The following is a 16,470-nucleotide window of genomic DNA, read 5'->3' on the forward strand; positions in this document are numbered from 1 at the left end:
ATTTATTGGGAAATTTTATTTGCACACCATTAATGTACTAAGTTTATACCAATCAAATCAACATGATAAATTTACATCAAAATTTTATAAGTTTACACCTAAATTTTAATGAGTAGACAAAATTACCCTTTAATAGTATAATGTCATATAGAAAGGTGTTAAGTTTACACACATAAACAAACTTACATCCCTCATCGATTTTTGCATCTCTAGGCTATAACTACTACGACGCCATTTGTGCAGTGATAAAATACCAGTAGCTTGCTGCCTTCCTCCCATTTTACCACTCTCGACATCTTACAAGTACTTAAATTGGAACATGAAAAATTATAAAGAAAGCACACCGCATTTGTCACCTCAGGAGCAAGAAAGAAAATGATTGCGTAAGGAATTGTGGGTTCTTTAATGGCATTAAACATAAACCAACGAGAAAAAAGGGGAAAAGACAATGCAGAATGCCTTGTGCATTCTTTGGCTAACAATCCAAACAACAAAGACCAGCATAATCCGAAAGTTCATAAAATTAATTTACGGACTCTCCAAAATGACACACCATAACCAGACCACAAGTGATGTAATCAAAAGACACAGGGTTCGCCTTGGTGCAAACGGATTCAATAGCGTGCAGTAGTAGAACCATCTGCGATCCATCTTGAGTTGCTGCCGTTATTCCTGTACAGATCATTTACATTTTTGTTTTCCCTTTTGGTCTCTGCCTCCCCCAGTTTTAGTGTGCACTATTGTTTTGCTTGGGACTCCTTTGAGTTTTGGGCAATCAAACATACCTGAAATTGAAGAGTACGACGAGAAAATTTTCCACGATATTACATCTCAAAAGGCCGGAGTTATAGGAGAGGAGTCTTGTTATTAGAGATGAGAGTCTTGTTGTAGGAGAATTCTGGTGTAGACTTAATACTTTTCAATTCAATATGTAAATATAATTTATTTTTTATTTTTAATTAAGCGTTCACATGTCATTTTAAACAAAGATATTTATGTAAAATAAAAAATTTAAAAATGGTGTAAACTTATTACATTAGTGGTGTGCAAATAAAATTTCTCATATTTATTTTGCATACCAAACGTTGTAATGCATCATTACTACACTATTTATGAGGCAACTAAATGTATTATTGTAATAGTCATTCCCATTACCTTTTTCATTTCCTATGCCAACCAAACGTAATGTAACCTAACATGTTCTTAAGTACACTTGTGTTAATAAGGACCAAAACTAATTATTTATGCCAAAAAAACTCCTACCCATATAAGTTTTATTTGCCATGTGTTTTTGACTTGATCAAATAAAGCAGAGAGAAATTAAAGTGGATTAGGGCCAAGGCTTACCTAGCATTAGTGTTTTGGAACTATAAAACCCATAAATAATTTGAAAGCCCTTCTACTCGTCCTAACAATTGAGATCTCAATGATCTCAGTTGTTGGGGTATATGGAGGAGATTAAAAATGTAAGTAATGGGTCCCAACGATCCCAGTTGTTGGGACAAATATTTTTTTTTTGATTTGAAAGACATGTGACTTTGATTGGTACTTCAAAAGTTCAAAACTTAAAAGTTGTTAATTGAAGTACATTGATTAGAATGTGCAATCCTAGTGCATCATATAAAGTAACAAGGACGGGGTTAGATTTTCTATTCAAGTTAGGCTTCAAATTTTGACTTTCGTTAACCCTAAATGAGTATATTTTCATACAAACTAAATTCCAAAGCCTAATACTATGTTTGGTTCACATATTTTCGCAGGAACAAAATGATGCATTCATGTGGATAGAGGAATTCTAAAATATACAAGGGAATGAAATTGATACTTCCGGCTGACATGAGAATTTAAAAGGACTTAGGAACCACTCATTCCGGACAACTACGAATTGTGTCCTAATGGTAAAATGACAAAAACCCTTTAATTTTTAGGTGAATTTGTGGAGGAAAATATTAAAGATACGTATAGACGGTTATTCCTCCGTATGAGTTAGGTAAGGCAGTTCTATAGTTCCGTATGAGTTGAAGGGATAAGATGGTTCTACAGTTCCAACTGTTGTGGTTCAACTGCCAAGGAGGAGGCGGTTCAGACAATAATTACTACAGGACGTTATCATGTTTGGAGGAGACAACACAACTGCACCCAACCTCCATAACCGCATCAAGCCTTCTGACACTATAAATACATGTATCGTTCCAACATTTGGAACGCTCACGAACTTCTTGAATAAATGATCACGTACATTCTTGTGCATTTCTTACTTTTACTTTTTTCTAGATTACTTTTTCTTTTGGTGTAAAAATTGCATCGACAGAATTGTTGGATGTAAACGATCTGGGCTGTCCAAAGAAACTCATAAAGATCAATAAATTTTTTTTGGTAACTTGGAATCTATCCAGATGTCCATTGGACAACTGGCTGGTAAACCCTGGGCCATATGGAAGACCCCACAACCCTTATGGACTAGTTAATACCAAGACTGAGACCTAGTGATGAATGTAATGCAGGGTGCACATGCTGGGCTGAGCAAGGGCCTATCTTACAAATTGCGATTATATAAATACCCATGAAACTTGAACTCACGACCTCCCGCTTATGCTAAGAGTTATCGTGGTCAAGTTCACCATCTCAGCCAATGACCCATTTTTCATAAAGATCAATAACACTAGCATTACTTTCTCATTTTGCATAACTTTTGTTATTGCTACTAATATTTCTTTTTTACATCTGTTTGTAGAGTCATAACCAGGTAGTCAACTTCGAAAACAAACAAATAAATCACTTTGAAGCATTGTACATCATTTATGGTAGAGATTGGGCTAATGGAAACAGAGAGGAAGATCCAGCGAATGCCGTAGAAGATATTAGATATAAAGAGTCATTGCATAAGGATCATCTTAACGAGTATGTACTTGAAATGAACTGGTTTACTGAGATGCTGCTGAACATGGAAAAGTTGATGTCTAGTGCTATTCAAGGAGATGCAAATGCTTCTCCACCCAGTGTTAGTATTCAAAGTGATATGACCTCAACTAAGAATAAGAAAAGAAAGTGCAATACTAACAAAAATGTTATTGAGGCGAAGCCGAAGGTTGCTAATTTGCTGGGATAGCATATTGAGAAGACCACCCATGAGGTTAGTGAGGTCATTGAAATTGAGAAAAGATCTAAGGAGAAAAAGGATAGGTTCTTTGATGAACTCTGTTCTTTGGAGGGGTTATCACTCCATGAATGCTTCACCGTCGAAAATTAAGATGAGAGGTGATAAGATGGTGGTGTCAATCTTCTTTAGTATGCATGCAATAGAAGAGAGATGGCATATGTTAAGAGTTGCATTGCCATGTTGTGACTTTATCTGGCACGACTTATGAACATTTATTTATTTTGTTGGGACATGTGTGAGATTCAGTGGCGGACCCAGGAATTGAAGTTATCGGGGGCACAAAAATGAAGCGGGGGTCCGGGGGCAGCGCCCCCGGAATTTTTTTTTGGGTTCTTTATGTAATTGACTTACAAATATAAACAATAAATATAAAAACACATTAATACTACATTATAATTTATTACAATTGTTCTCTACGAGTTTTCATATTTTGAAAGTGCGATATTACAACATCATTAGTAATAGTTCCGAGTAACTCCTTTTCTATGTAAGATACTAGACAGTCATTCATAAATTGATCACTGATCCGGTTGCGCAAATCTGTCTTGATAATATTCATTCCAGAAAAGCATCTTTCAACACTTGCTGTTGCTATAGGCAAAACCAATGCTAACCTCAGAAGTCGATACACCAAAGGATATGAAATATGCTTCCTTGTAGACACTAGCAGTCTAGAAAGATCACCAAGCCCTTTTAACTGACTAAATCTTTCATCTGTTCGTAAATCTGCAATATATGTTTCTAATTGATGCTCAAGAGTCATGCAATCAATAAGAGAAAAGTCATCGGGATAAAATTGAGCCAACCTCATCAATTTTGCTGAATCAAAATCATGAAATAAATCACAAGGATTCAAGCTAGCCACGCAAAGAAGCAACTCAGAATTGACCTCATTGAAGCGATCATTAAGCTCCAAAAGTTGCATATCAACAATCATATAAAAACATTCCACGCGATAGTGATACAAATTAGTAGTATTACTTTTTCGTCGTGGATGATAAAAATCAACATACTCTTCCTCCATGTTTACCATTGAAATCTTGTTGGCATTACAAAAGGTATAAATCTTACCTAGGAGAGATTCCCATCCTTCATCCCTTACATTTTGCAAACGCTCCTTGGCTACTTTGACAAGTGCAATAGCATTCAATATGTCTTCATCTTTCCTTTGCAAAGCCAATGACAATTCATTTGTAATCTCCAACATAGTCAACATCAGTTGCAAATTGAATACAAAATCAAATGACTGCAAATATCTCAAAAGGCCACGTGCTTGAGCTTTTTTTGTAGAATCTGTAGCATCACATGAAACAATTTCTAGCACTTCAATAACAGAAGAGAATAAAGCAACCAAGTTCAACAATGATTTGTAATGGGACCCCCAACGTGTGTCCCCAGCTCTTTTGAGACTTAACTCTTGATTCAACCCCTTTCCGGTTTCAATCTCACCATCACTAAATTTTTGTGCAATTTGTTCTGCTTGACTTTGTCGAATCATGTCTCGACGCTTACACGATGCTCCCACAACATTCAATAAAGTAGAGATCATATTGAAAAAATCCGCAATATCAACATGCTTTCTGGCAACAGCCACAAGAGCTAATTGAAGTTGATGTGCAAAACAATGAACATAATAAGCAGACTCATTTTCATTCAAAATCAAGCTTTTCAAGCCATTGAATTCACCTTTCATATTACTTGCTCCATCGTAGCCTTGACCCCTAACTTTCATCAAACTCAACCCGTGATCAGCAAATAAAGAATCAATGGCAACTTTCAAGGACAAAGCTGAAGTCTCCATCACATGAACAACACCAATAAACCTCTCTTTAACAAGTCCATGTTCATCTACAAAACGCAAGACTATAGCCATTTGTTCTTTTCCAGACACGTCGCTAGATTCATCAACTAATACTGCAAAAAAATCATCCCTAAGTTCTTGAATGATAATTTGCACTACTTGATGTGCAAAACAATGAACAATGTCTTTTTGAATCTTAGGAGCAACCATTTGTTGATTTTGTGGAGCATTTCGCAACACAACATTACTAATAGTTTCATTCTGGTCAGCAGTATATTTTATCAATTCAATAAAATTTCCTCTATTAGTAGAGTCCTCAGACTCATCATGACCACGAAATGGTAACCCTTGTCGCAACAAAAATCTACAAGCATCGATAGAAGTATTTAGGCGAATCCGATACTCATTTCTCAAAATTTCTGATTGCTTACGAAAAGCAGTCGCAATGGATTGCTCTTGTCTCATTAGATCTTCACATTTCTTCAATGATATATGGTGAGCACTATTGACTACACCAACATGGGCAGCTAGTCTCTCTGTTTTATTCCAAGAAGAAAACCCTTCCGTTACAAACGCCTCACTCCCACCTTGTTTTCCAAAGTGATCTCTAAACAAGTAACAACAGAGACAATATGCTTTGTCTTCCTTTATGCTATACTCTAACCAATTTTCATACTGATCAAACCACACAGAATTAAATCGACGCTGCTTGTTTGCAATGACTTTTTTTGGAAAATCATGGCCACGGGGTTGACAAGGCCCCTTAATCAAATATGCTCTCCTGATTTCATCAATTTGATTTGGGTGATATTCTGAAATTTTTTTCCTTTCAGCGGGATCCGAAGGGAGATTATTCAAATCAACCTCTTTTGGGATTGAAGAAGAATTGCCGCTTGAACTTCCACTTCCACTTTCATGTGTGAGTTTCCTTTTAAAAAATCTCTCCATTATATTTATCTAGTAAAAATAAATAATAAATTTTGATATCAATTGAAAGAATCCCATTCATAATTTAAATTAAGGAAAAATTCTATTCAAAAACACAAGAATTGTCAGAAGGATCTCATCATACCTCTCCTCTATCGGCTATTGCAGCTCTTTTTATCCTCCCAAGTTGCCAACACACGGGACCACTATTTCACATCAAATATAATAATATCAAATTGACAAACTATATAACACAAAATTGTGGAAAAGAAGTGAATCAACTATAGATAAAGGCATAAAGCAATAGATAGGACAAAATCGAACAAGAATATAACAATATGAAATTGACAGACTGTATAGCACTCATTCAATAATAGATGAATACCTTGTTGCAAATCACTAGTTATTTCGATCTCAAGCAATCGATCTTAGAGATTTCTGGATTTCTCATTTGTCGTCAACTTGGTTGGGGAGGCAAGTAGTTGGGTTGGAGAGTTGGATGATAGATCGAGAATGAGGGTTTTGATTTTTGGGATTTTTCTATTTGGGTTAAATGAGAGTTGGGTTGGGTTGGTCTTAATTAATGGGCTATGTGTGTGAGTGAGGGTTGGGTTGGGTCTTAGTTAATGGACTAAGTGTGTGAATGAGAGTTGGGTTGGGTCTTAGTTAGTGGGTTAAGTGTGTGTAATGGGGGCCTTTTATTTTTTTATTGGGGGCCTTAGTGGTAAATTGTTAAGAATGTAGGGTATATTTAGTGAAAAAAATTTTAACTGACTGAGGGCCCGTGCCCCCAGTGACTATACTGTGGGTCCGCCACTGGTGAGATTGTGTGTTGTGAACAAACAATTCAGATTTTATTTTTGTGATGTTTTTTTTAAATGAATGGAAGCTTTGTTTACCAATGTTATTATAGATTGTGGATTTTATAGTTGCTTCTATGGAAGGCTTTGACAACTATTCGCGTTATGGTTGCTTTTATTTTCAATCGATGGGAACCGACGCCATTTCCAAGTCCTCCGTCCCATGGTCTCTCCGGACTCAGGGATGCGGAGCAGCATCACATCCTCCTTTCAACAGGGGAACGCCCCTGCCCCCACCTCGTCTCACTAATCTTTCTTGCGTTTCGCTATCTTTTCAGACTACGAGATATAGACTGACACCATTTCCAAGACCTATCGTCTAGTGGTCTCCCTAGACTTGGGGATACGGAGCGGATTCGCATCCTTCTGGTGGGAGGGGAACTGTAATATCCCGAACTTCTTTTCTTTTAGAAATTAGGTAGGACCAACACGTGTTGAGTATGTATATATATATATATAATCATTAGAAATTAATACCGACTGATTTGGTGGGTGTATGAATGGTTTTAAAACTGAAATTTTTGACTACAGGAGTAACCGTCCGGACAGTTTTTAAAAGCCGTCCGGACAGATATAGAAGAAACTGAAACACGTGGATTTTTAGCATAGGTGTCCGGACACCTCCTTAAAATTTTCAACCGAGATTTGTTTAAAACACCAATTTTCACGATTTCTTTCAAAATACCCGACCTAAACAAACCCTAAACCTCATTTTCTCTCAAATTTCCTCCCTCCCATCAATCTAAGATCATCAACCAAGGTAAGATTATCCTCTTTCAAGTTGGATTCATAACTTCTCTCTCTAGTTTACATATTCTTAAATTCCTCTCTTTATTCTAATCTTTCAAGGTTTGAACCCAAACTCAAATCCATGAGTTCCTACATCATTTGAGGCCTAAAGGAAGCTTGAATCCCTTCCTTCTACTTGTTTCTACAACCTTGGTAAGTTTCTTAAACCTAAAAGCTAGTATTTAGAGATTGGGTGATTTGGGATTCTAGGGTTTTATGGGTTTTGTAGATGTGGGGGAAAATCTTTAAATTAGATGAAATTAGTGATCTAATAGGTTGATTTAGACTTGTTTATGGTTGTATTGCTAGATTCTATTGTTGATTGGAGTAGCAAGCTTGAGTAGGTGAAGTTCAAGAACTTGAGAAGTTTTGGGTAAGAGAAGGTAATGAGTTCTTGATTTATTGGATTAATTTGTGTTAGATATGTGAAATTAAAGTTGTTTGTATATTGATTGGAGGATGGGTTTACCGAATAATATGTTGGTTGAGGCCGGAAAAAGTCAAGGTTGAGTATTGATTTACATAGCTAATTTATGGAGTGCGAGGTAGGGAAATTCCACCCTTTGTTATTCTCTTTGAATATGTTTTCCTATTGAGAATATTTATCCTTCCCCATTGTTCATTATGATGCGTTCTCGCCTTAATTGTGCCTAAGGGAGAATAACCCTACTTTGTGGTATCTTTATTGTATGATTTGAATTATATTGCATACCTTATGTGTTCAATCTTCCATTGAGCATGAAATACTCTTGAACATGCATCATGTAGTAGTATATGTATATATGTAGGTTGTAGGTTTACCCTATTACATAACCATGTTGGACAGGCATTGTAATTGCATGGAAGATGTCGGGTATGGACCTGTATATCTCCTAGTTGTGATTGATGTGAAATGTGGAATGTCGTTGGGCTGTTCAGGGTTCCCATGACTACGGGAATGCCGGTGGGCCAGATCAGGATTCCATATGTGCTTGAAACATCACTTGATTTATGTTATTACTATTTTGGTCGTATCTATATTTCTTAGTTGAGACGTTGTGTGATATCCTCATTCTTGACTGTGGGATGGACGGTAGGGAGGGTACTCCGTGTGATTGGGACTCCCGAATCGGGTTTGTGGACTTTGTGTCCTGACAACTTCTTATATTTGCTAGATTGCTATTTGTGCTGGATGTTGATTATATATGTTGTTGTGTGGAGAAATTATGTGTGACTGTTAGGTGGCCTGAGGCCCTGCTTAGATGTGAAATTGATTGATGATATGACATGCTAGGAGGCCTGAGGCCCTGCTTAGATTTGAGAATTTAACTGTGTTATGAATTGTTAGATGGCCGGAGGCCCTGTCTAGGTTGTGAATATATTTGTGATTTTGCTGCGTGTTTACTCCAGGTTGGCATCTTCCGTAATATGGGGAGGTGCCGTCGAAATTTCCGGTGGGTTGATGATTGAATTTATTAGGGTTTGATTTAGATGGTACCAAAAGTAACACATTCCGGGTCGAGGCGTTACAGGAACACCCCCGCTTTTGCTTCGATGTGAGGCTCTTCTTTCTACGTGATCTTCCAGGGCTCTTGCTCTCATGGTCCTACGCCCACTATGGGCCTTGATGCTCCACTTTCTACCGTTCCTCGGTTATGCAAGTTCGATAATGCTCGCAAGGTGCTTAACCCTTCATTTTACCGAGTGAAGCTTCTCAACGTCATCGTCATGAGCTCACCCTTGCTGGAGCTCCTATTGCATGCGATACACGGCTACCTTGATTTCTCCTTCTAAAGAAATCATGTCTTCATTTTTCACCAACTGACTTCTCAGCCTCTCCCTAGCTTTGGGAGGGGCACTTCCTCCAATCTCGAGTCTCTCTATGGTGTTTATGTCATGCTGCAAGCTTAGATATTAACAAAAAAATTGATTTCCTACAAACGACGACAAATTATCGATTGAAAAATTTGCACAGCCCACACGTCAGTAGTTGGGGTCCAAGCTGCAACATAGATGGCGAATCTATGACCTACAAAAGTAAAGGGAGAGAAGCTATTTGTGCATGGCTCGAGGACACTCCAACCATAAAGTCAGTGTTTTTTTCAAGAATTAATCAAAATATCAAATGTCGCAATTAAGAGTGCGTACCTCATTTCATATTGATAGATACTTTTATAGGCGCTATGGCCTTTGAGGCCTTCGTTAGGATTATCTTATCTCAATTGTTAAATTTTTTAGTATTTTGATTTGATCCTCACTTGAGCTTGTTGAAATTGATCTTGTCATTAGAGTTATTGTGATATAAGGATTTATCTTGATCTCTGGATGGACTCCTCCCTAGGTTGAGTACTCTTGGAACTTCTCTGTGAGATCTTTCCTCTCTCTACCACCTATCATGATGACTAGGCATGACATTTTTATTTATACACTACTCTCAATCAACATTATTTTATGTTTTCGGCAACTCTCAATCAACAAAATATATCTCACTTTGCCTTTGAATAAATTCATCTTTTTAGTTTTTAGAGAAATATTATTATGTTGCCGTGAAAAACACACTAATCCTTTGAGTATTAAACTGGATTGGCCGGTTTGGATGGTTTATGTGAACCGAGCTCATAAGCTGGACCAAGTTGAGGGCGGATCCGGTTTTTACAACAATATATGCAACATCATACTTAATAATAATTAATTAGAATTATTTTCTTATAAATATAATCATAGCGTATTACAATAACTGAATTCAAACTCGACCCATTACTACTAATAGACAAGACACTTTTTATGTACATTCGACAAATTAATATTTTTTATTATTGTAATCAGGTTTAATATATTCAATATTTGAAATATATGTATATAGATATTTGTATATACACATATGCACCTATATGTACACTAATAGAAACTCCCACTATATGCTGGCATATTTTCTAGGAGATCGAGGAGACGCTTATCCTTGCGCGTTAGATACTCGCTTCGTGGAATGGTTACTTGATTCCTATGCATCGAGTCGTTTGGCTGCGTTTGGTAAAACATTTTTACAAGCATTTATGCTTGTAACTAGCATAAATGCTTTTGTCCAGCCAAACGAGTATATCCGGGCACGTAATCTGAGGCAATTTTACCAGCATATTATGCTACTTTTAAAATGCTATCAATTTGAACAATTTTACTAGCATTTCCATTTCTATTCCTTATATGCCCTTAGTATTTCATTGTCATTCCCATTTTATCCCTCACCCCATTAATTAATTAATTAATTATCTTTATTTAATAATCTTATTTTATAAATTAATTAATAATCTTTATTTTATAAATTAATTAATTACCTATATTTTATAAATTAATTAATTATTTTTATTTTATAATTAATTTTTATTTATAAATACATTTATATGTCTCTGTTACAACTAAAATGCATAATACCCCTGCACATAATTTGTCACAATATGATACACAACATAAATGTTATCAGTAAAAGTTTAACCAAACACTATCAAACATGTTTACAGCATATCCGCTACTAAAATTGTTTACCATTTCTGCTACCACCATTTCTGCTAGCATATCTCTTACTTTCCAAATGCTTTACCAAACTAGGAATTATTTCAAATCTTGATGATATTCTTTTCGGCATGTAGTTAGACATGCATAGTTTGGATTTTGTTGATGTGATTAGGACTCTTCGTAGAGCCTGCATGATATTTTTAGGAAATATATTTTTCTAAACGAGTTTTTGCATAGTGTATGGGTGCTTGGAAATTAATGAAATTACATGCATCATGAAATTGGATTGATTGTGTGGATGGACTGATTATGATTGGAAGTTGTTTGTGTGGATGAGTATGAGATGTGATTATTGTCGGGAATTTTTCCCTCACCTATTACCCATTTGATTGTTTGAGGTATATGATCATTAACTGAGATTTATCCCCTTATCAGCGGCCCACTTGATTGTTCAAGGTATCGCTGTCTGGGATTTATCCTCTTACCTATTACCCATTGATTGTTCGGAGAATTTGAGCGTCATGGCCTCCGAGAAGGAATCCGGACTGTCGAGTACTATTGATTGGACGTGGATGTTTTGTGGTGCTATGCACGATGGAATGAGACATGTGATTGTTTATTTATTTGCATGCTCATATATATATATATATATGTACATGGATTTTACATCATTTCAAGCTGATTATTGTATATGTAGACTAGTTCTACTCTTTCATATCGTTGATATTCTCTCTCTCAGTATTCGCCTCATGGATATCCATGTCCTTATTGGGTATTATACCCCGACTGGGCGATTTAGCTCAACCTCTATATTTTTTCTTCTCTTTCAGGTGAGTACGCATATGGCGGCCAACATCTTGAGACATGAGTGGTTTCCTATGGATACAATTATGGTTATGGGTAGCGTAGGTTTTGTTTAATTGGAACTTTCACGTATTTATTTTGTATAGACATATTAAATGCTATCTTATTTGTTGCTAGTCGAATTTTGATTATTTGGATTTCAATAAATGGAATTGAAGGATTTTACATGAAAATTTTTATTTTGGGGATATTTTCTGATTATTTGGATTTCAATAAATAGAATTGGAGGATTTTACGTGAAAATTTTTATTTTGGGAATATTTTGATAATTTCGCAGACCTCTTTGGGACGGGTCTTTACAACTAATAGACAAGAAAACTCTATTACGGTAAATAACTCTATTTGTAATTTATTTAGTTAATTAAATAATATATCTAGAACTATTTATTTAAAAACTATTGTGCAACATGACACTTAATAAAAACAATAATTATGATAATTCAATTAGAATTATTTTCCAATAAATATAATGATAGAGTATTTCAATTATTGTGTGTGATTACGATTATATTTTATTCTATAGATAAACTAATATATTAATATTCTAAAATAAATTTTTAATCATTACCATACAAAATTCTTATACAAAAGAATCGTATAAAAGAATCGTATTAATGAAATAGTCTCATAGGGGTTTACTCGAAATATAGTATAAAAAATGACAATTATATTAATTAACCTCAATCGACTCTATTTTATGTTATCTATAGCCACGTATTAGTTTCATTTTTTTTTCTTTTTGGACGTGGTCATGTAATTCGGATCCACCAAATTGAAAGGAATTGTAGTTTGTTTTGTTGGTTTTAGCCTAAAAAAGTGGAAATAATATGATCACATGACATATATTGGAAAGAAGGTTAGGCAACCAAATTGATCCAATACCTTGGTTTGACTAATTCCAAGTCCTTCAAGTAAAGTTAGGTACATAGACTACAGACAAGTCGTCAAAGTTAGGTTTTCTTTCTCATAAAAATTTAATGTTAGATTCATTGGAAATTGGGAGAGATTAGATATGAAGCTTATTTGGGACCAATTTAGGGTTGAAGGTTCTAAGATATTTGAAATCTCTCATTTCTTTTTTGAAGCAAACAACTAATGTAATGATTATATGGGTTGGCACAACCTAAGATCGGATAGGGTTAGGGGTCCAAGTTTGATAGTTTTTGATATAACAAGATTTTCATGTAAATAAAAGAAGTAAGGCTACGGGTGGTTTTAATGCAGTGCAATTGTGATAGGAATTCTATTTCGCATAATAAGAAAACCAAAAATTTTGACAGGTATTGTCCTAAAACATTTGTGAGTATACATTAATTTAAATATTAAGATGGATTAGGATGCAGTCCACCCTTTGGTTTTGTAGATTGAATAAGTAAAACATATCATATTTGATTAACAAGAAGGCAACTTCAGCAAGCAAAAACAATAAACACAGCAGCCAAGAAAGAAAGGGAAGTGGCCGGCTCCAGATTATGCGGCTGATTGAGTGGGATAACTTGCTCAAACTTGAAACTTTCATTTTTGACTCTATTGTCTTTATCTTCCTGACTTTGTCCCCATTTTGTTAACCACGTGTCAAAATGAAACTGTAATCTTTGTGGTTTTAACAGGATAAATTATTTGCTAACCTTATTTTTATCAGTATTATTTAAATAAAATTTGCATATAAATTAAAAATTGTGGACCATGAAGGGGGGATATAGATCAACAAGACTTTTCAAAACCTGTTAATTATCATTAAATGGCATTTAGTTCCTGGTTCTTTGCACCGACGAGTCTCAGTCAATACTCAATACACGCATTCTCCGATATTAGAACATTTACTTGTAACTCAATTTGACTGCAGTCTCTCAAGAAAAAAAGAAAAACATATAACTCAGACAGTGCATATGGTTAAGACTTTATCTTAGCCAAACTATGCTTCTACAATTCACTATAAATACACCACCTCTCTCAGAGGCATTTTCACAAACACCTCGAAAAACAGTAATGGCATCCCTTCTTAGCCTCAAAACACTAATTCTCGCCGTAATCATTGCCATAGCAGCCATGCCCGTCGTAATGGGCCAGAACTGCGGGTGCGGTGCTGGGGTTTGCTGCAGCAAATATGGCTACTGTGGCAATGGCAATGAATACTGTGGAGAGGGTTGTCGTGAGGGTCCATGTAACAGTTCCCCGGGTACCACTCCCTCTAACAGTGATGTTAATGTGGCTGATGTTGTGACGCCCCAGTTCTTCAGCGGCATAATCAACCAAGCTGCTGCTAGTTGTCCTGGGAAGAGTTTTTACACTAGAGATGCATTTCTTAATGCTCTCAATGCCTTCTCCGGGTTCGGTAAAATTGGCTCTACTGACGATTCTAAGCGTGAGATTGCTGCGTTTTTCGCTCATGTCACTCACGAAACTGGACGTAAGATTTCTTAATTTCTTTTGTTATGCATACTTTTCTTTTGGAGTATTAGGATTGTGCACTATAAAAGTTTTCAAAAACTCACTATATATATATATATATATCGATTTCGTCCACACTTATTTTTGTTGCTAATAATCAAATGTATGCTCATTTGTTTTTGTACATGCAGACTTTTGCTATATAGAAGAGCAGAATCCTCAATCAAACTATTGCGACACATCAAGAACAGACTATCCATGTGCACAAGGGAAGAGCTACCACGGCCGCGGACCGCTCCAACTATCTTGGAACTACAATTACGGCGCTGCAGGAAAGGACCTGAACTTCGATGGGTTGGGGTCTCCGGAGTCGGTGGCCAATGACCCTGTCTTAGCATTCAAGACTGGCTTGTGGTTTTGGATGAACAATGTCCGTCCTGTGGTGACACAGGGCTTTGGAGCGACGATTCAGAGGATCAACGGTGCTGTTGAATGTGGTGGCAAACAACCTCAGCTTGTTCAAGCTCGTATTAATTATTACACTGATTATTGTAATCAGTTTGGTGTTAGTCCTGGAGGCAATCTCAGCTGTTAGGATATATATATATACACATACATATGGAGAGAGAACTATATATTTGAGTAATTAAGAAGAATAAAAGAGAATATAAATATTGTATTTGTATCTCTCTTTTCTCTCCCCAATTAATAAAGGATTGCATTATATTAATGTTTTTCTTTTCGTCAACTAAGTATCTAACTTGTTCTTAAGAATACTTATCTTGAAAAGGACCAGAACTAACTATTTATGCCAAAAAATATTCATACCCAGATAAATTAATTTGCCATGTTTTTTGATCATAAATAAGGCAAAAGCAAAGCGAGAAATTAAAGTGGATTAGGGCCAAGGCCACCAGCATTAGTGTTACGGAACCATAGAGTACATAAATAATTCGAAACTTAAAAGTTGTTAGATTGAACTACATTGATTAGACCGGTAGTGCCAGGTAAGTAGGTATCACGAGTCTAAAGTATTCCAACCCATTCCAAGTCTAAGAGATAATGTTGACTTAGCATATATAACATGGTATTAAAGTTAAAATATTATTTATTTGTTTTCCTACACACGATAACATCATTTGATGATGTCACTATTTTTTCTTCTTTCCTTAAATGAAATTTCAAAAGGTTTTATCTCTCAAAATACATGTTAGATTTTGAAAAATTACATATCCGAAATCATCGCGTAAAACTCTTTCCAACAAAATTCATTGTCGATATTAATATATGGTCAATGTTAATTATATTATTTTTTTGAAAACAATGGATTTAATCTATTTTTCAAAAAGCAATGAAATGTATTAAAACATTGAAATTAGGCCTTATAAAGTAAAATGTAGACTAAATTCACATTTTTTTTGTAAGTAGACTAAATTTACATTCCAAAGGATAAACTATTTGTTTTATATAAATACTCTTGATTTTTGGTTGTAGGTCAATTGGTACAAAAGTAGTGCAAAAGGCTTCATAGACCAATCAAAGAAGGCCACGAGTTCAAGGCTTATTTTAAGCCCAAGCGAAGTCAAGACAAAAAAGCAATAAAATAAGGAGTCGTCTTGTATTACAATTGAATGAAATAGACTTGAGGTTGTGGAATTTTGGTCAAAGAATGATCCTCGTGAAGATGACAAAATAAGGAAAGAAAAGTGTGAAGGAAACTAGGAAACCAAGGGGATTAATTATTGGTTTGCTTTTAAAACATTTGAAGGAAGTCTGTACGAGATTAAGGGGAGCCGCACAAAAAGTTTTTATTTTCTCTAGCCGCCCGAGCGGTCACTAGCGCTTCGGCAGGACAGAATGTACATGCAGGAACAGTAGTTTGAATTTTGGTCGCTCGAGTGATCAGGGGCGCTCGAGCGGACACTAATGCTGACAAGTTAGATTTTGATTTTTTTTAGGTTTCCTAGTTTTCTAACCCTAAGAGATAAATAGGGGATCACGAAATTAGTTGGGACACATTTTTTCTAGGTTTTTAGGGCTGCAAACCTTTCTTACTCTAAGTTTTTGCAAGGATCCAGAGAATCAAGGCTTGCTCTTCAACATCAATTCCATAAATCTCAAGGTTTTTTTTTTTTTATATCTTTCTCCTATGGATTCTCTTTTTGATTTTGTTTTTGTTTATTGGATTA

At 35.6% G+C, this 16,470-nt stretch overlaps 2 protein-coding genes across 3 annotated transcripts; one reads left to right on the forward strand and one right to left on the reverse strand.

The window, feature by feature from the left end:
• Positions 1-3,539: 3,539 nt before the first annotated feature.
• LOC119988240 (zinc finger MYM-type protein 1-like) lies at positions 3,540-6,541 on the reverse strand. 2 transcript variants are annotated; one of them, XM_038833209.1, is made up of 4 exons: positions 6,274-6,541; positions 6,034-6,094; positions 4,232-5,918; positions 3,540-3,886 (listed from the first exon to the last, which is right to left on the reverse strand). In XM_038833209.1, exons 3-4 carry the CDS (start codon positions 5,907-5,909, stop codon positions 3,561-3,563), a joined length of 2,004 nt encoding a protein of 667 aa, XP_038689137.1. In that variant the 5' UTR covers positions 5,910-5,918; positions 6,034-6,094; positions 6,274-6,541; the 3' UTR covers positions 3,540-3,560. The 2 variants fall into 2 exon arrangements, with proteins under 2 accessions (XP_038689137.1, XP_038689136.1); XM_038833208.1 differs by having other exon boundaries at positions 3,540-5,918; positions 6,274-6,537.
• A 7,317-nt stretch (positions 6,542-13,858) lies between these two features.
• Positions 13,859-15,005, forward strand: LOC119988242 (endochitinase PR4-like). Its single transcript, XM_038833212.1, has 2 exons — positions 13,859-14,300; positions 14,473-15,005. Exons 1-2 carry the CDS (start codon positions 13,880-13,882, stop codon positions 14,874-14,876), a joined length of 825 nt encoding a protein of 274 aa, XP_038689140.1. The 5' UTR covers positions 13,859-13,879; the 3' UTR covers positions 14,877-15,005.
• Positions 15,006-16,470: the final 1,465 nt, after the last annotated feature.

The sequence above is a fragment of the Tripterygium wilfordii genome, chromosome 21 (assembly GCF_013401445.1).
Source record: "Tripterygium wilfordii isolate XIE 37 chromosome 21, ASM1340144v1, whole genome shotgun sequence".
Taxonomy (NCBI): Eukaryota; Viridiplantae; Streptophyta; class Magnoliopsida; order Celastrales; family Celastraceae; genus Tripterygium; species Tripterygium wilfordii.